The sequence below is a fragment of the Leptonotus elevatus genome, chromosome 2, assembly GCF_054856555.1.
Source record: "Leptonotus elevatus isolate MCC_2025b chromosome 2, RoL_Lele_1.0, whole genome shotgun sequence".
Lineage (NCBI taxonomy): Eukaryota > Metazoa > Chordata > Actinopteri > Syngnathiformes > Syngnathidae > Leptonotus > Leptonotus elevatus.
Genome location: NC_141240.1, coordinates 38876569 through 38895976, shown reverse-complemented (window position 1 = coordinate 38895976; position 19408 = coordinate 38876569). Strand labels below are relative to the sequence as shown.

At 41.0% G+C, this 19408-nt stretch overlaps 1 protein-coding gene across 3 annotated transcripts in view; it reads right to left on the bottom strand.

Moving 5' to 3' along the window:
* Positions 1–19408, bottom strand: part of LOC147179957 (histone deacetylase 4-like) — a 62288-nt gene that overhangs the window by 5504 nt on the left and 37376 nt on the right. For all 3 annotated transcript variants that reach the window (XM_086068986.1, XM_086068987.1, XM_086068985.1), the window contains 18 exons: positions 18280–18403; positions 16491–16609; positions 14259–14387; positions 14059–14168; positions 12983–13117; positions 12726–12909; positions 11924–12156; positions 9156–9374; positions 8830–9025; positions 5053–5186; positions 4859–4961; positions 4733–4779; positions 4543–4650; positions 2318–2373; positions 735–822; positions 555–674; positions 359–456; positions 157–275 (listed from right to left, as the gene is read on the bottom strand). In XM_086068986.1, the coding sequence (XP_085925112.1) occupies positions 157–275; positions 359–456; positions 555–674; positions 735–822; positions 2318–2373; positions 4543–4650; positions 4733–4779; positions 4859–4961; positions 5053–5186; positions 8830–9025; positions 9156–9374; positions 11924–12156; positions 12726–12909; positions 12983–13117; positions 14059–14168; positions 14259–14387; positions 16491–16609; positions 18280–18403 (2322 nt within the window). The remainder of the gene's footprint in view (positions 1–156; positions 276–358; positions 457–554; positions 675–734; positions 823–2317; positions 2374–4542; positions 4651–4732; positions 4780–4858; positions 4962–5052; positions 5187–8829; positions 9026–9155; positions 9375–11923; positions 12157–12725; positions 12910–12982; positions 13118–14058; positions 14169–14258; positions 14388–16490; positions 16610–18279; positions 18404–19408) is intronic.

The following is a 19408-nucleotide window of genomic DNA, read 5'->3' as shown; positions in this document are numbered from 1 at the left end:
CACCCCTAATTTAAACTATTAATATAGGCAATTATCGTCAATTACTTTCAGTCTTTCACTCTTACAGGCATTGCTTGGTCCTGATAAAGTAAAAACTACCGTGGCTGACTGCAGGTTTGGTGATAAGAAGCTAACTTTACAAAATCTTGTACCCACATTTGGATGTTAGCATGTAGCCCCCAAGTGGTGGAGGGTGTCCTTCCACTGCGTCGAAACCAGAGGACACTAGCACGATGTCCGGAGCAAACTCACTGGCAATGGGCATCACCACAGACCTAAAAGAACGAGAACAGTATTTCAGACTCTTTGGCCTCATTTTCAAACATCACCCGCATGTCTTTGAGGGTCCATCGGGCACCTGAAGGCCGCCAGGTACTCCACATCTCCAATGGGCGGCTCAAGTCCTCCCGTGAAGGCGACATTGACGTTGAACCCGACTCCTGGGCCACTTCCCACCTGCAGATGAGACAGCAACAACATATTACATTCTACTTTCAACAAATTGCCAGACAATCTGCTATTTTCCTGCAATGCGTCCGAGCACATTTTCTCACCTCCTCAGGCGCGCCACTCCCGGGGAAGAAATTGCCGTCATCGTATCGATGAATAGACAGGTAGAGAACATTGGGGTCATCGTAGAAGGCTTGCTGGGTGCCGTTGCCGTGGTGAACATCCTGAAATCACAGGTTGTGAGAAACGAGCGGAAATGATCGTCAAACGAATGCCGTGCCTACCCAGTCGACGATGAGGATCCTGTTGATGTTGAGTCTCTGCTGCAGCAGTTTGGCAGCGATGGCCACAGAGTTGAAGTAGCAGAAGCCCCTGGAATGTCAAAAGAAACCTACTTTGTTTTCATTTTTTAACTCTTTTCCTCCAGTGAACGTCAACCCCTTCGGACCATAGATCATTGCAGTGGACATGCCATATTTGCGTGTCTAAACCAATGCAAACGCATAATTTGGATGATGTCAAAACTTCTGGTTCATGATTGGATCCTAGCTAACCAATCACAATCGCAAGTTGATTTGCATGATGTTCATGTTAAAAAATGTTACATATAAGCTTGGTAAGTTTACAACACCTTACAGCCATACTATAACAAATAAAAACATGAGCTAACCCATAAAAAAAAAAAATCCATGTTGTTCTTATGTGGGAAAAAAAAAAAGAGTCAATATCAGTAAAAAAAAAAAAGAAGAAAAAAAAGTAATAATAAATTGCCCAGCAGAAAAAATGTAAATTGGGGTTAATTGACGTTAACGGAAAACTCAACGAGTACTGCCAATACTACTGTTTTTTTTTTTCAATGGGCAGTGCAATGTCTTGGGCAGCTCCGGTTTCATGAATGAGCTGAAAAAAAAACACCTGCTAACTATGGCCAGCAGATGGCAGCATGATGGCAGCGTTGTATCTCTTTTCAATGGTATCCCGTGGATCAAATTAGCCTGGAAGCCACATCTGGACAGGCCATAGACCAATCAAATTTGTCTATTTGTGTTACGTCGTCTACGTGAGCATCGTCACTCTTCACATTTTTCTCGCAACAACCACATAAGTCATTCACTAACTGTCTCTCTTCAGCTAGTAGCCATGTTGAATTTTTACTACGTCTCTGCAAAAAAACAAACTTCAATGAGTCGCTTTTCTGACGTCACGTCCACTCTTCGCTCATTGGTTCATTCCACTGTCTGTCAGCTCAGGTTTGCCCCGCCTCAGAAATGCGACTGATAGGGCGGTTGACCAGACTCGCTCTCCGGCAAAGCCGCGAGTGAGTCGGAATTTTCAGGCTAGGATCAAATAGCATGACAACATGGCGGGGTTTAGGAAATACGTTTTTAAGGATGTTGTGAATAATCAAAGCTTGTCACATTAAATATAATTCACAGAGTGTCACGAAACAAAAACTATTAGTGTCAATGTCACTGTTGTTCAGAAAATGCATCTTTTCACAAAAAGCTTGTTTTCTTATTTTTTTCCATTTTCGCTTAAAATGACCTATTGTGAAATGGAACGGAATAAGGTAGAATCATACTTTTTTTTTTCTAATGAGAGAATGGTACCCACCATGTTTAGGTAGCCATAGCACACATTATTCTGTTTGCCTTGAAAGAGGAGTTAAAACGCTTGAAATCGGCTGGCAGTATGGCTTTTCTTTTTGGATAACGTTTTGCAGCAAAGGAGTTAAAGAGAAGAAAAAAACTAGAAATTGGCACGGAAATGTACTAATGAAGTGAAAAAATGTGTCATTTCTGTCGCAGATAGCATGTCACTAGTATTTGTTGTGTCCTACTGAGTGTGTTGACAGCTGCGGCCTTACATGGGAGTGCTTTCCTCTGCGTGGTGTCCTGGAGGTCGCACCACAGCGAAACCATTCTGGGGAAATGAATAAGACGAACAACAAGCCCATCAACCACAAAAATAGTTTGAAATGTGCTTTGACTGGCAGTAAATGCATTTAGTGAAAAACACAGTAAGGTGCCAAGCTTGGCCATGAATAGCGCGAAGACAAAAAAACCATGAGTAATTAAACCAATGCCGCTTTTTTCTCAAACCGAGTCCAAGTACAAGGTTGAAAGTGAACGCTTCATCCAGTTTACAATTTGGCTTTTTTTTTTCTCCCTAGCTTTAGTGTTTTCATCCAAGTATTGCCACACGGCTAACATGACACCTACTTGTATTTCACCTGCCTGGAAAGTGCTGTACTGTATATGTGCTGCCTTTGTTGTGTGTGGATTGGCCTCCAGGGGGCAGTGTGTTGCATGCAGGCAATAGGTCGATTTGATGAAAGGAAACAAAGACATTTGATACTTGCAAATAATTTGAATCTTAAGCAATCAGAGCATGCAGGAGTGATACATAGGATGTTTTGGATTATTTTCAAAAATGTCTCTTTGGTGCTCTTCAGTGGAAGGTTCAGCAAATAATTTCAAAAAAACAAGAGGCTCAGGTACTCAAAGTAGTTATGAATTAAAGGCCTTTATTTTAAAGTGACCAGTTGATTAAAAAATTGTCTGAAGGCCTACAACTGCGGAAATTTGCTTTTTTTTTTTTTAAAGGATCTTTGTGCAGTTTGTCACTTACTTACTCACGACTGCCACCTCTGGCCCAAAGCGTAACTGCAACATCAGTGTCAGGCTCGTTCATGTTACGCGTGCGTAATCTTAAAGTGACAGCCACAGTTGACTACCGAAGACATGACTTCAAATAAGGTAAGAAAAACTCCGCCCCTCTCCAAGGAAAACAGTCAGGGCTCTTCGTACTCATCTGGACATTAGTGGAGCATGCATGGTGTAGAAAAAGCTTGAATTTTACCTTTTTAAACGGCACAACGCACCTTTAAGCAACTGGCCATGTTAAAATAAAGGCCTTTTACTCAGTCTCCTGTTTTTTAACCTAATTTGAATTAACGGTAAGAACAAAATTCATGCCCGTTGTGACTTTTGTTGTCATCTTCCTGTTTATATTGATCATTCTTTTGTGTTCGGCTCATCGTTATTTAAAGGTTTGGCGCAACACTAATGCTAATATGTTAGTCTGCCTATTTGGTTTCGCATTATGTGCTAGCATTAAGCTAACGTTTTAAAGACGAAGCTCTGTGTTTTGGGAAATACACAACATTTAATTTTCTTTATTACTTTTACAGTAAACCTTAACTGGCAGTGTCAATAAACAGCTTGAAACACACACATGTACTCTTTTTAAAAAACGGTTTGCTAAAATGCACGTCTCACACTCAGAGCGAGGTTTTAGTATCGGAGTACAACTACTTTGTTACTGTACCGGAGTATTTTTTTTTCAGCACTTTGTACTTTCCTGTGTATTTATTTTTTTGACTACTTTTTACTTTTATCCGTTACATTTGAACATGAGTATCTTTTTACTCGATACATTTTCAAAACAAGGTTGTTACGCCCGTTTTAAATGCATGAAAACGATTGAAATAATAGACCTGGAAGAAGAAGCAGCCGTCAATGATTCTTGGCCCCGCCAATCATATGAAGCGTTACACACGGTCCTCTACATCCCAGATTGTAATTGGCTCGACGTCAATCTATGACATGACGTGCAATTGGCTAGGACACATCCAGTGAAAATACTTTTTACTTTTACTCGTCAAGTACATTTCAGAGCCTGTACTTTTTTACTTTTACTTGAGTAATTATTTGAGGGAGTACTTTTATCAAAGTTCTTTTTTAGACAAGTAATTGTACTTTTACTCAAGTAGAGATTGTCTACCAAGTGCGAAAGTCCGCATATAAATTAAGCCCTTTGAAATGCATTGGCGGGGAAAAATAAACTCAAATCAAACACCAAAAATTCTTCAAAGAACAATGATAAACGTCAACATACTTTTCCCACACAAAAAAAACGAGGAAAATTGGGTAAAAATAACTGCAAAATATTTTAAAAAAGTGAAAATTCTCATTTTACAACGAATTGTACTTCCGACACAATTACTACATTCTTACAGGCCAGTTTTTTTACCCAAAGTGAAGAATAGCATTTGCTGGTGAAAATATGACAACGGCATGATGACGATACCTTCAGCTCCCCGGTGGCCACTTTGAAGACAAGCTCCACAACGGAGCCCACGGCGAGGCGCGCTGCGCTGGACGAGTGGACTTCATTCCAGATGGTGTCACTGTCCACCTGAAATGGACCCACACGGTTACCCGGTATGAATTGGCTTTACTGTATTCGTGTTTAACGTATCATGCAATACGCCACTTACGCCCACCCCGCCACACGGTAGCCGCACAAACATGGGCGTGATTGAACCTGGTAGAGTGGGGGAAAAAACAAAGTCAGGTCAGGTAAATGGAGAGCCGAGCGACCCTGCGCGTGTGTGCGTGCTTACAATCGAGTTTCTGTCTGAGAGGGTTGGTTCCATACAGCAGGACGTGGGCTTCAGAGTGAACCGTCTGCAGTTCTTCCAGAGTGGCTTTTCTCCCACGGATGCACTACACGCACACACACACACACACACACACACAAATCAAACGCTGTGTGCCTTTACAACTTGTACGTAATGAAGAAATGTGGGGATACTACCTCGCACTGCGCCCTGAATCCGGTTTCCTGCAAGCGGGACCAAATGCTCTGGATCCGGCCCGCGTGCTCTGGGTGACTGTTGGTGTTGCCGCACATGCACTGGTGCTTCTGCATTAGAGAATCGTACACGAGACCTGGAGGAAACACGCATAGAGAGAAGACATCCATTGGTTTGGAATTCGGCAAGACAATATTCACTCAAAATTACAGCTGGCCAAATGACTCATACTCTGTACTTAGTAGAAGTCAAGATACTCGCTCATGTTGGCTTGACTTTTATGCTATCAATGCTATGTATTCCCATAACCCTATTAAGGTAAAGTGACTACCAATTTTTTTTTTACAAATAGCTACTCTCTATGTGTGTGGTTTTTTTTTTCAGATTTGGTGGAGATTTTCTGGAAGCCTGTTGTTTTTAGGCTGGCACAAGACAACACATTTACCACTATCCATTCTTGAAGCAAAAAAAAAAAAAAAAAGTTTCATTAGATAAGATCTATGGTTTATGTTTCTCCATGTTGCTGCTGCCATTGTTTTTGTCACCAAAATATCATTCAACATAGACAGATGTCAATACCACTTTTTTTCTCTTGAGTGGTCATACGCGAAGTGCGCATTACGTCTGCGCATGCGTGACTTGCTACCAAACAAAGCCGTCATTTGAATGGCGGCGAATGGAGTGCTGAAATTGTTTGCGTAACTGCACACCTTAAAGCTTGCAAGCATTGTTTAAAGGCCCCATAGTATGAAAATGCACTTTAGTGGGGGTTTCTACCAGTAATATGCATCCTCGGCCTGTCTACAATCAAACCAGGTATAAAAAAAAAAATCAGTCCGCAACTTCTTTAGCTTTCTCCTCCTTTCTAAAATATGTGCTTCAAACGGGCAGATTAATCTTCCGCGACGTAGTGACATCAAAAAGACACGGAAGTGCACTTGACCGAGCCCCCTCGGGTTAATGTTAGGTTAGGTTTGTCACGCCTTTCTTTTTCTCCCCTGCTCACAAATGCTCCGTGGAGAGGGGAAAGAATGACCAGGAAAAAGTGGTTGCTTCCTTCGTCCCAAGTCTTCGAGAAGACAGTGGATTACTTTTATTTTTGAAGGACGTGTACCGACATCATTTCTCAAAGGACTGTTTTGTTCGTGAGAGCCTGTTCAGACCTGGATTTGCAACACGTTTAAACTTATTACTTACTTAAATTTAACATTTTTGATTTAGCCTTCCTTCCTATCCTTTCTAATAAGAGATGTGCACCTTCTACCATATTACTGGTGTATTTTTGGTGCCTAAAGTGCGGGCTACATTTGTCGTGTGGAGGTTGTTTGGTTACAAGAGGTCAGATATGATAACGCAGACGGTGGTTGGATAATATGAAGCGGTTGCGTATTGTTTTGTCAAGATACAATCCGCGGTGGTTAATTTGCCGTGACTGGCAACTCGCCACCTAGTCGGCATGACTTTGTGATGCTAACCGGCCGCTAAGTGGTCTTGACGAGATGGCTTGCACGTTGCGACCGCGCAGTTTGCCTAAATGTTCACATTTGCGTTATTCATAGCCGCTTGTAAATGTCTACAAGCATTCACGGCAAATCGGAGACATTCACGGCATTTACCCATTGCCAAATATCCATTGCCTAAACAATCACAAACTAAAACTACAACATCTCTGTAGTAACGTTATGCTAGTTTTTCTTATGGTTAAACGTTATGCCACTTTTTTCCACATATTAAAATAGTTGTCAAATGTGTAAAAGACATGTCTGTATTTTTCTTTTCTTCTGTTCCCATGGCCAGTCGTTTCCATTCACAACATTAGCACATGGCTCCCGTAACCGAAATCACTGCCCCTTTGACAGAGAAGGGCATGGCCGAGGCGTGGCCTGGTGCAGCTATTTACATAAAAGTGACACACCCCTAAAACGGGCCGTTTTAAACAGAGCGTTTTTTGGCTGATTTAGGGACAGCAAAAATATTAGATCCAAAGTCAATTTTGACGAATGCATGTCACAGACATGTCTTTTACACATTAGAGAACTATTTTAGCATGTTGAAAAGTTGAATAATATGAGACCTTTAAACGGCTTTCGCCGTATGTAAAAAAAAACAACAGGTGCACTTGGTGCAAAGCTCGAGTGCAGTGAACGCTTGTAAACCTCTCTTTGCAATTTCTAGACAGAAAAGAAAGATCCAAATTTATTATTTTTAAAACGAGGTAAGAGACGGAAGCTTGCTAGCGGACGTACGTTTAACCAAACTAATGGAGTGACAGTCATTTAAGAACCTGCTTCTAGCCCCAATTGACCCCTTCAATGAAGAAAGCTCCTACCCGTCTTTTGATCGCGTCCCGGTGTTGTGTCCTCGGTCCAACTCCCGGTAAAGTGCACACATTCAGTCAAATAATAAGCACTTAAATAGACTTAACTGTCGTGTCCCGGCAGAAGACAGTCAGCAACGACATGTTATTCATGTTTAAAATAGATTCAATAAAAAACATACACTTTCCAACGCTTGAAATGGTCCAAATCGGCGCTTCCCCAGTTAGACTTCATTACTTTTCAATGACAAGTTGGTAGCAGGCTACCAGCCGGCCTAACCATAATGCACCGCGCTGCCGAGATGCACACTTCGCTTATTGATACCACCTAGTACTTATGGTACGTAAAATTTAAAAAGAAAAAAGGGAAAAAAAAGTCAATTTCAAAGAAAACCTATATATGCCTATCTAGCAATTTTCCTTAAAATAGAATGAAGTGAATGGCAATTTTCTATTCTTCTTATTTCTAATTTCTAGTTCCTAATCGTAAAACCGCTACAAGAGTGCAGCCCGCGACCTTGAAATAAGGCCAGCTATCGGCCTGGTGTCAGTACTCGCCCATCGATAAACGTCGATTTCAAACACAGTTCAATTTACCGTGTTGTCATGCGAGGAGTTTGAAATAAGTAATAAGCCTGTTTTGCAAAAGTAATTAATAGACAGTGAAGTCTGTTACAAAATGTAGGGCGGAAAAGTCATCCGAAAAATAAATACCGTACTCAAGTCACCTTTTGCCCACCACGAACCTAGTGAGAATAAGCGGTTCAGAAAATGGATGAATGAAAGTCACCTTTGAAAGGCAAGATCCACAAAGCGATACTCGCAATTTGTCTAAGTACACTTCATTCTAGAATGAAACAGTAAAACAGTAAAGTACAGATACCATAAAAAAATCTACTTAACTCATATACTTGCAGCCATTTTCACTGAAGCAACCCCCTTCGCTCCGGGCTGTTTTACTGGATTTTGACAGATTTTGTAAGGTCCACAGAATATTGTGTTCTATTGCTATAAATACATGGAATCTACCAAAAAAAAGATTAGAGTCTCTTCTTTCATCAGGAAAAAATGCATATTTGTATATTTTTCCGTTTTACAGCAATTAGCATTAGAATATAGCTAAGTTTTTATCATCATTCACAAATCTGTTTAAAACACTGGGGAAAAGAGCTTTTTTGCAACATGGCCCTAGTTGATCTCTTATACTCTGCTGCCACCTGCTGGACGTTTTTGTAATAACTACCATTGCTTTAAGTGTTCTCTAAAGTTCAGAGTTTCCAAAGAAACACGAGTTTTTATAAAAAAAAAAAACCATAAAAACGTATAAATACCTTTTTGGGACCATGGCAATAATTAAAAGAGAACCTATTCATAAGTTTTTGGGAGCAAATGTGTTAAGTACAGTAACAACATATTTGCACTCCATTACGTGCCACCACAAAAGCAGAGAGGTTGGGCTGACCAGTGATAAAGCGAGGCTTGATGGGCGGATCCGATGGTGGGACACTGATGGAGAAGGGCGAGGCCGAAGCTGGGGACGACTGGGCCCGCGATAGAGGGCGGTGTCCTGGGAAGGAGATGGACAGCCCGGCAGCTTCCATGGAAGCTTGATAGTTTCTCAGCTGGTGAATTCGCTGCTGCTCCAACAACAGGGCTTGCTGCTCGCACGCACACAAATCAATCACAGTTGTCATGATTGGAGCGGAAAATGTAGCTTATTGTTTTTACCTCCCTGCGACGCTCTGCGCAACATCATCGAAATTGGCCCAGACACGGCCTCATTCGTACCTGTCTAAAGAGAAGCTCCTGCTCGGCCTGCCTCTCCCGCTCCCGGTGCTGTTGCAGCGCTTCCTCCTGGAGCTCGTGCGGGTCGGGTGGCTCTTGCTTGATGGTGACCCCTAGCGGTAGCGTGCCCACATCTTGGTGCTCTCTCAGCTCCTCCTCCGTTTCCTCCGGGTGGCTCTGGTGCTGGCGGCCCACGGGCGACTCGCCGGGCTTGGCTATCAACTGTGGGGACGCGGAGGCGGGAGGTGTGAGGAAGCAGCGGGATCTAATGGGTTCGCTTAGAAGTGTGAGCACGAGTTAATTCAGAGGATGACTGAAATGACTTGTTACGAAGAAAGCCTTTTCTCTGGAATGCTCTTTCAAGCAAGCAAAAGATTTTCAACAAATTTCATGTCTCACTTTTAGTGGAATGTGAGTTCAGTTCAGCCGACTAAAATGTACAGTGGTACCTTGAGATATAAGTGACTCGAGTTGGCAGTTTATTTGAGATACAAGCCGTTGTTCGGCTGATATTTTGCAAGCTGAACATTGTTGGTACGAGCTTGGTATGATGGCACACATTTGCCTCATCACAACTTATATCCCTCCGCCAATATAACTCCCTTACCTTACTTATTGTCCCAAATAAGAAAGAAAATAGTCCTTACAAATATAGACAATAATGTAAAACTAAATTATCTTACACACAAGCAAGTCTACAGAATGAATTGAGGAACTTTATTAGAGAAATTTTTAAAAAGTGAATAATCAATATAAATTCATAAGAAAATAGAATTTTAAAAGGGATACTTGACTCATCTTGCCATTTTCAGCAGTAAAACGTTCATATTTTGTCCAGGATTAATTTGATAACTTCATTATTTTTCATATACAATGAATACCCTTAAAAACTAAATTTTCCACTTTATGTCGACTAAAGATGACATCACCTGTGCTGAGGAAGTAGGTAACGACCAATCACGGCTAACCTGTGTTCTGGGTTTGGTCAGCAAACTCAGCCATGATTGGTCGTTACCTACTTCCTCAGCACAGGTGATGTCATCTTCCAAAGAATTCTGGACAATATATGATTTTTTTCCGACTGAAAATGGCTCATTGAGTCAAGTATCCCTTTAAAGGTATCTTACTGTTTTCTCAAAATGTACTGTTCACATGAATTTAAATCTATTTTCTTAAATTTATGAAAGGCCTGACCTATTCCACTTTCAGACCATTCAGAATATTTTTAATTTACATTTACAATTATTGAATTAGAATTATGAAACTACTTTCATCTCATCCTTGCTGATGTCAATGTTTGTGTAACACTGACGGGATTATAACACGTGTTGTTTTCATTAATAAACTAAATCATTTTTAACCAGTTATTGCCTCTGCAAAATTTTATTTTTGCAGAGTTTTTATCACGTTCTTGATATTTAAGAAGAATTGATCTTCCATAATTAATCAATATTGAATCGATTGATAACATTTTTATCGATACCCAGCGCTATAGTTGATACGGTTAAAGGACAACTACATCTGGAGCCAGCTGTTCACAGAGCAGCGATTCAGCTGATTATTAGTCACTTATCAGTCATTGTATGTATGTGAATGTGTGTGTATTACAAGTGTCAGCTTCAAGCAAGCACGCAACTGTCCAAATTTCCAAAATTCACCAGCCTTGCCCTCCCCTGACTCGCTTGTCACCAGGGGACAACATTGACATCATAGGATTCTGACAGCCCGAACAAGACCCACCAGACCGGCAGACCCCCACCACCATTACTCCTGTCAAACCAGTTTCTGCTGTGTCACCAATTAGTCATGTGGAAAGAGCTCCCCTATGAGCACTTGCGGCGAGCGCGGCGCAAGAGGAGGCAAAGGAGAGAGAATCCCTCGATTCATCCGCCCACTTCCAATAGTTTTGGCTATCAGAGCAACATCTGCTCGCTTCCACCATGGACGTACGAGGCAAAAGCTTTTGCTCTGTTACCATGGCAACTAACCTCGCAGCCCATGGAAACTTGGTCATAGTCATATGGACGTGGACCAATGATGCACATACACACACAAAGACACACGTGCTCTGTCTTAGCCCAAATATGCTTCCACCTACTCATCGACAAAAAAAAAGAGAAAGGAGAGCTTGGACAAGAAATGTGTAAATCAAGCGCACGCTTAACAAATATATACACACAGCTACCCACACTTGAAAACACCAGCTGCACAACTTATCCTTTTCTCTTTGCTTATATTTTGTGTTCAACCACCAGTGCATTATTTTTTTTATGAATACATTTTTATGAATACATTTTTGATTGGTCATGTGATTATTTACAATTACATTTTTTAATTGCCTGATGCCCCTAATTAAAAAAAGAATACAATTTTATATCTGTGCTAAATGTACAATAAAAAAATGTTCCTAGGTTTTCATTATCTTGTTAACAAAAGTGGATTTTTTTTTGTAACTAATAGAAATAGTTTAAATGAAATTTTGACGTCTATAGCCATCAATGGCAATGAATGAGTTAAAAAAAAAATCTACATTTTAAAAAGTTCAAAAAATTGTTCAATAAGCATTAAGGCTTTAAGACATTACAACAAAATCAAGATTGGCATTTGTATTAAAAAACATTTTGACGGCAACATTTTTCTCCCCCTTTTTACTGAAAATGAATATTTCAAATATCGGTTATCGGCCTCCTTGACTACTAATAATCGGCATCTGCCCTGAAAACCATATCTCTATATCTTCATATGCGCATCTCTGCCATCTTCTCTCTTACTTTGTTGAACTGAAGCTGCTGCTGTTGCTGTTGCTGGAACTGCTGCTTGTGCTTCTCCAGGAACTGTTGGTGCTGCTGCTGGACCACCAGCTGTTGTAGAGCGAGCGCCTGGGCATGGGCTTGAGCAGCGCTCCCTTGAGGCAGCGGCGCCGACTGGGTGCGACCCAGAGGTCGGTGCTGGCGCTGCAGCTTGGCCATGGAGGCTGCCGGCGACATGGACAAGCCACTTACACCTGGGGGGAGGCGCAAGCCAGAGAAAAAGGGGCACATTAGTGATGGGGCCATAAAATATGACAACACATATTCGTAGTCTTCCAAAAGTCAGACTTAATATAGGTTAGCAGATGTAATTGAAAAAAAAACTACCATCTGGGCTGCCAGACTGCAGCTCTTTTATAGTGATGACACAATGAGAAAAATGAACAGCTTAGTTTTTTTTTTTTCAGAGGTTCTGACACATATACTGGGGAAATTGTTTTAATTATCATGTTCAATAATTACTTTTTGCTGACTAAACTGAGAAGTAAAAATTCCCTCTCTCTGCCCAGGATGCGTGTGCACGTGTCTGATTTGAAGTTCCTCTACCAGCACATGCGTCTTTGTGAGCATTACTGGCTGGCTGGCAAGCTGCAGCTACAACCACAGCCTGACCCCTAACACCAACCAAATCAGAAGGTAAATGAGTGAATTGTTTTGGATTTTAGTTTTATCATTAGTTTTCATTAACTAAAATAACCTTTGCAGTCATTATTATTACATTTTTTAAAATCTCAATTAACTGGCCTATGGTGACTTTTCCTACCTGTCACCAGGGGGCTCTGCGCAGGAGTCTGCTCCATGAGTACCATGTGCTGGAGCAGCGGACTGTGCCCGCCTGTCCCTGCCGCCGCTTCAGCCAGGTAGGGTGTCAAGTGGCCACCTGAGAGGAAAGGAGGGCTGAGGGAGAGCGCTGGCTGCAGACTGCCATCTTGCTGAGCAGATGTCACCTGAGAGAGAACAAAAAGTGTTACTGCCGTTCCTACGTCGACGTCGTCTGTTACGGCAAAGCCAGGTTCTTACGTTGGATGCAGCAGTGGCGGTGGCGGTGGCAGGCAAGCCCAGCGTAATGTTTGGCAAGGATGGTGAAGTGTAGAGGGATAGCTGGCTAATAGAGCCTCGCTCGGCACCACCGCACAACCTCTGGCTCATGGATGCCTGCAAATGCATTTAGATAAACACTCAGAGGGAAAAATCTATCTAGTATTTTTAAAGAGATCATTTTATGAGTTTATCATTCATCAATGCAGAAAACAAAACAAAACAAAACAATGGCTGGTCTATTAAAAACTGTACACAAGAGTACACTACAAATTTAAAAAAAAAACATACCCAAAAAACCTTTTGACAAAGGTTATGACTAGTGCTGTCAAAGTTTAAGCGTTAACTAATTAATTAGTCACAAATAATCATGTATTAACGCAGATGAATTACACTATTAATTTGGATAGTGTTAAAGGTAGCACATGTTTTGTTTTTGAGCAATACACATAACTACATGCATTTAAGCAAAGCATTTAATAAATGTTTGCGTATGACATTCAGAATATTTGGTCATGTCAAACTATTGGGGTCATTTTTTTCCATTTTAAATGATGCAAATAATTAACATGCGTGTGCAGTGGATACATTTTTTTTGAAGACGTCCTCATAACATTAAATGTCGAAAAAATGAACACATAACAGGTGTTCTTTACATTTGGCGGGCAAAAAATGTTGACAAAAAAGCCTTTTTAATGAAGCGATTAATCGTGATTAATCCAAATCCAATCCAAATAAAAAATGTCATGTTACGACTGAAGTGGCAAATGTGCAAGTGCGGACTAGCAGACGTCGAGATGATGGCAAACAGCCTCCTTCACACGCCACTAGTGCTCCTAATGGCAGCCACAAATAGAAGCTTGCAGGCTCCTCAGTGGTCCTCCTCTGCTGACTCATCATCTGAAGAGCATTCGCTCTTTGCATTCACACACACGCACACACACTGCTGGGTTTAAAAGCCAATAACAATCACCTGGCACTCGACTCCAGCACAAAGACGCCAAACTAATCTGGCAGAATATGGGCTCGTATGACGCTTTTATTTGAGAGTAAATTACCTCTTTGCTGCTGGAGACTGACACAGTGATGCCGTTTTCATTGGGGATGTTGTTGTAACTGTTGTTCGGGGAGCTTGGGCCCGAGCCCGGGGCACTGCTACATGCAGAATCTGCATCGAGCACATACATTAAAAAACAGAACAAAGCATTGAATGTATCCAGTCCACCAAAAAAGATATTAAACGTCATGGAAACCCTACCTGCCATGTCGAGAGAGCGCTTTTTTGCAGAGGTGATGGGGCTGTCTCGACGACGGAGGAGCGGACTGCTCCGCCGCTCGCTGACCTTCTGCTTCAGCCTGGAGCGCAGCTTCAGGTTGGGTTCGGAGGCTGAAAGGACAGGTTGCAAAAAAAAAAAACTTTAGGGCACTAAAAAGAGTTTTGAGTGCTACTGGTTGCTGCCTTTATTGATATGAGCAGGACATGTGTAAGCTCCTGAGCGATATAGAGTACTGTAGTTTCTGGGTTTACACACTTCATGTCGGTCCACAGCATAGAATGAGTCATTGAGGCATGTAACTGTACTCACAAGCCACTACTTGTTATTGTACAATACTTCCTATTTAGATGTTTTCTAGACAAGGCAAATTAGGATCCAATTTCCAGAAGACGATGTAGCTGAAAAGCAATTAGCTCAAATTTGGCAGGCTTTTTTGAGACAGAAAGGAGAGAAAAGCATGTCACCTTGGCACCGCCCACACAAAAATAATGCACTGTTTATTATGCCCTTCGACCTTCCAAAAAGCCACCATTTGATGAATTCAATTGTTTGTAGTCATCAAAGGAAAACTAACAGTAATTTCTGAACTATAAGCCGCTACTTTTTTCACTTGCATTCGAACCTGCGGCTAATACAAAGGTGCGGCTTATCCATCAGATCACAAGGGGGCGCACTATAAAAGAAGCGCAAGAGCGTCAGGCAGAGCAAAACAAACCAAGTGAGCTCAAATACAGTAGGAGAGACAGAGCGAGAGCGAGACAATTTGCGTCGGGTGCGGCTTATATGTGTAACAAACTTGAGTATTCCCTAAATCTAGCCAGCGCGGCTTATAGTCAGGTGCGCCTTAAAGTCCAGAAATTATTGTAAATAGAAAGACATTCAACCAAAAACTGATTACCACACACAATTGGGTTAGTCTTCCCCTACATTTCTACCTTTGAAAGCATTGCTTGAAGGAGTGTAATGATATCAAAACTTCACGATATGATAATTATGCAGATATTGTGGGGGGGATAGAGATATGTTTAAAAAAAACCTCATAATGACATCAAACATTTAAGATTAAAAGCCTCATCTTTACAATGCTAATTAACTGAGGTTATAATTATACATAGAGTTCATATAGTACAGGTCACATTAACATCAATCCACACAAATGACCTGCAATCACTAATAACACTTAATATGCATGTGAATGGAGTCAATTTGTGGAGGAACTCGAACGTATTATGTTTACGTTATCCTTCATCTGGTGAGTAGCATGGCTCTTAAATGTAAGAAGCCAAAACATGCCGAAATTAAAATTAAACTGCACTATCAAACTACCCACTAGAAGGTGCTGGAAGTGCACAAATGGAAATCAACCGAGCCTTTTTAGCAGATGTACTGCTTTTAATATTGTGACAAGAAGACGACGATATTGATACTAGTTTTAATATGGCAACATTGCTGTTATAACAGCTAAATAGCAAACATTTATAATGTTTAGTATCACAAACTATGTAAAATGTTGCTCATTTGGGATCCATTGCAGCCTGATCATCTTACCACATTTGCGGTCCCTTCTCAAGGTTTCAAATTTTTTGCCTGTTTTTTGTTTTTGTTTTCCCTTGCCCTCTTGTGGTTCGATTAGGGGACGTTTGTCAATTGTGGGCATGTGAAGCCCTTTGAGACTCGACTTGACTTGTTATCATTACGTCCCAATTGCCACGCATTATAATTAGGCACGACTCATTCAAAAACATATTCAGTGTGACATAGAAAATTATATATATATATATATATCCGTGTTTAAAATGAGCCTCTGAAGTGAAATTAAGTGACACACACGTTTAGAGAGCTGTCACTGCGAGGTCACGCTCATGCGCAAGCCCGCCGATGTTCTTAAGTGGCGCTATGAAGTTGTCTGCCTTCTGACTCAGGCATTCACTCTCCAGTGAAAAGACAAGCGCAGAACGCCTTGCATCTCTTCTCTTCAAAAAGCACAAAGCGACAACATCAAGTGATGTTTGCTGCTCCTGGGTGCATCCGTAATGCGCTTGCACATATTGGACTATTAACATGTGTCATACGCCATTTCTCAGGTTATAGTGTTGAGGTTTGAATTGTGAATTCCATTAATCTCCAAAGAGCAAAAATGGGAAATACATACAAGAGTGCTATTGTGGCTTGGAACCATTGCACGTGTGTGTGTGTGCGCGTGCGTGTCACACCTGTTTTCCGAAGTGGGAAGTCATCCCGTGGATTGTAGACGCCCAGCACAGGGTGATTATATGTGGACATAACAGTCTGTGGAGGTGAGCTCTGGTCTAGAGAGCTGTGTTGAGTTTTTCTATGGCAGAAAAAAAAAAAAGCAACTCAGAACCCGTCATAAGTTACCACCAATAACGTTAAAGTCAGGTGCGTTGTGGTCAATTTGTGTTGATAAGAATCATGTCATGCATGCGATGAGGGAAGGCGGAGAGGAAACGGCAAAGTGTGCACACCTGCAAAGAGCTTTAGAGATGCTACAACAAGGACTCAGGGACGAGCATCAAAGTTAAGAGCCCCTATCATCAGGTTCCAATAACCTGCGCTTACTTGTGTATGTGTTTGTTAACATCTTTTTTTTTTTTAAATAACCGACTCCATCCATCTCTCAGCACCATATTGATGCAGAAGCTTTGAAATAATATGGTTGTAAAAGTGTGCACACCCTCTACAGTTGGGGAGGTGGCCGTGTTGAGAATGAACCAATTATTGATGTTAAATCAAATCAAATCTTTATTTATAAAGCGCTTTTCATACAAAGATCCTACCAGCGCTAGTATTGTTTACTTCCCACATTGTGTATTACAGTTGTCAAAATGTAACACTTATTGTTTCTTATGGTAGTGCCACCATGCTAAATTCCTTGGATTCATAATTATTTGATCCTTTCGGTTATGTAATATTTATTGCTCTCTGGGTACTTGTTTATTATTGCGTTTTAAAGTTAGTAGCAGAGTAGCTTGACATTTTGAATGGGAGATGAAGGTGGGATTAAAGAAGTTTTCTTCTTCCCACTCCCTTTTAGGCGGAATTGGACTTGTTTTTTTTCTTTTTGTGCTGTGTGCCTTTTTATTGCCTGAAAATTAAATGAAATTAAATAATTCATACAGCATCACAAATTTGAATGGCGACACCATTTACAGTGCCTCAGATTAATCCTAAATAAACTCTAACTAGGCTTTTCCTGACTTTTTTGTTTGTTTGGACATGTTCATTTCTATCTAGCAGAAGTGTGACGGTTTTGTGCTAACACTGCCTGGTACTTAAAACAGGATAAGGCCCCAGTTCCAGTTGAAGAAACACAGCCCCAAGGAATGATACTACCATCCATCACTGTATGTTCTCTTAGTGATAAGCAATGTTGTGTTTGTGCCCTTACTCTTTTTAGCATTTTGGCCAAAAAGTCTAACCTTACTTTCAACATGTTGCCAAAACACACTTGAAATCTCCCTAATGCATGTTGGAAAATGGGTTATGGTCCGATGAAACCAAGATTCAACTTTTTTTTACATTTTTATATATTACCAAAAGTTATGTTTGGGCCGATACCAAAAACAACACCATATCTAGAGCAAAGCATGGTGGTTGGCAGCATCATTTTCTAGGGCTGCTTTTCTTCATTTGGAAACGGGGCCTTAGTCAAGGTGGAGGGAATTAGGAACAGTAGAAAGACGTCCAAAAAGCCTACTAGAACATCTGAAATCCATCTGGCATTTTAAATGGTGGCAGGCATGTGTTAACTCCCATTTAACATTAGTTTGAATGTCAATGGTTCAATTTGAACACAGCAAGTGTGTACACATGAAAGACCATATTATTTATTTTTCCTCTCTCTAAATGTTTTTATTTTCCAGTTGACTTGTACAGGTGGAAAAAGCTCACTTTTTTTCATATCACAAAAAAATGGAATTCAAACAGTTGTGTATCGACGTTTGATACCCACTGTATGGAAACAGAATGATGTCTCCTCACCTGTACCAGTAGGGAGCATCGTTGGGGAGCCCACCCTGGTTGAGGCTCCGCTGGGCCAGGGCCTTTTTTTTGTTGAGGACAAACTCCTGCAGACGCATCTTTACCTCCGTACTTGCCACAGCACCTGCGAGGACACGACTAAATGAGCCAAACATAAGGTATGAAATGTGCATTACAATAACAAAGTGGATATGAAAATTGTGTGCTTCGAAATGCTTTGAGACCACCAAAACTTTAACACAACACACACATCAGTCTCAAACATAAACACACACAGATACAGCCCCCGCCACTTTCCAGCCATCCTGAGTGCAAACGGTGCTCAAGGACTGCTGCCCGCTTACAGAAGCCAGCATTAATAACCGGACTTGCCTCGCACCAAGGCCACCAGCTTTGACAGCTCCTGGACCGCATTCAGGAAGCAGTATCTCCAAGTAAAATGGAAATAAAATGACATGCATGGAAATGGAAACACACATGCATGAACTCGCATTGAAAATTTCAGAGGTTCTTAAAATCTCCTTCACTACCAGCCATTTTAGAAAAGTTCACAATTTTCAATACCCACACGATATTATGTTCAATAATTATATATAAACCGAATCTGTCAAATGACCGAATAGACTCCCTCTTTTCTGCCTTTTCCCATTCTTTGATCATCGACAGTAGAAAAATGTAGGTTGCACAAAATGCAGCCAATACTCCAATGGACTCTAAAACGGTGTTTATTTCGTATAAAATGGGGCAATGATGTCGTCTACTGGTGGTTGTATTATTATATTTATATATGTATACTGGCCCCGTTGAAAAGAATGTAATTGACAAGTATACTTGTCAAAAGCAGTAAATGAGTTTAACCTTGTTGGAATTAGTGAACCCCACCAATTTCTGATGCACATTCACCTAACCCTAATGAAAAATAACATGATTTTTTTATTTTTTTCAAATTCAAGATCTGGCTCTCTTCACTTTGAATTTAGAAAGTGTTGTGTTCTTGTATTCTTCATGTCCTTGAAGCTTAAGGAAGTGTTCCTTTAGTTTTGCTAGCTGGCTAGTTGTGCTGAACTAGAATTGTTCAGCTTGGCATTGCAAATCATGCCATTAGGGACGCTGACTCCAATCGCTCAAC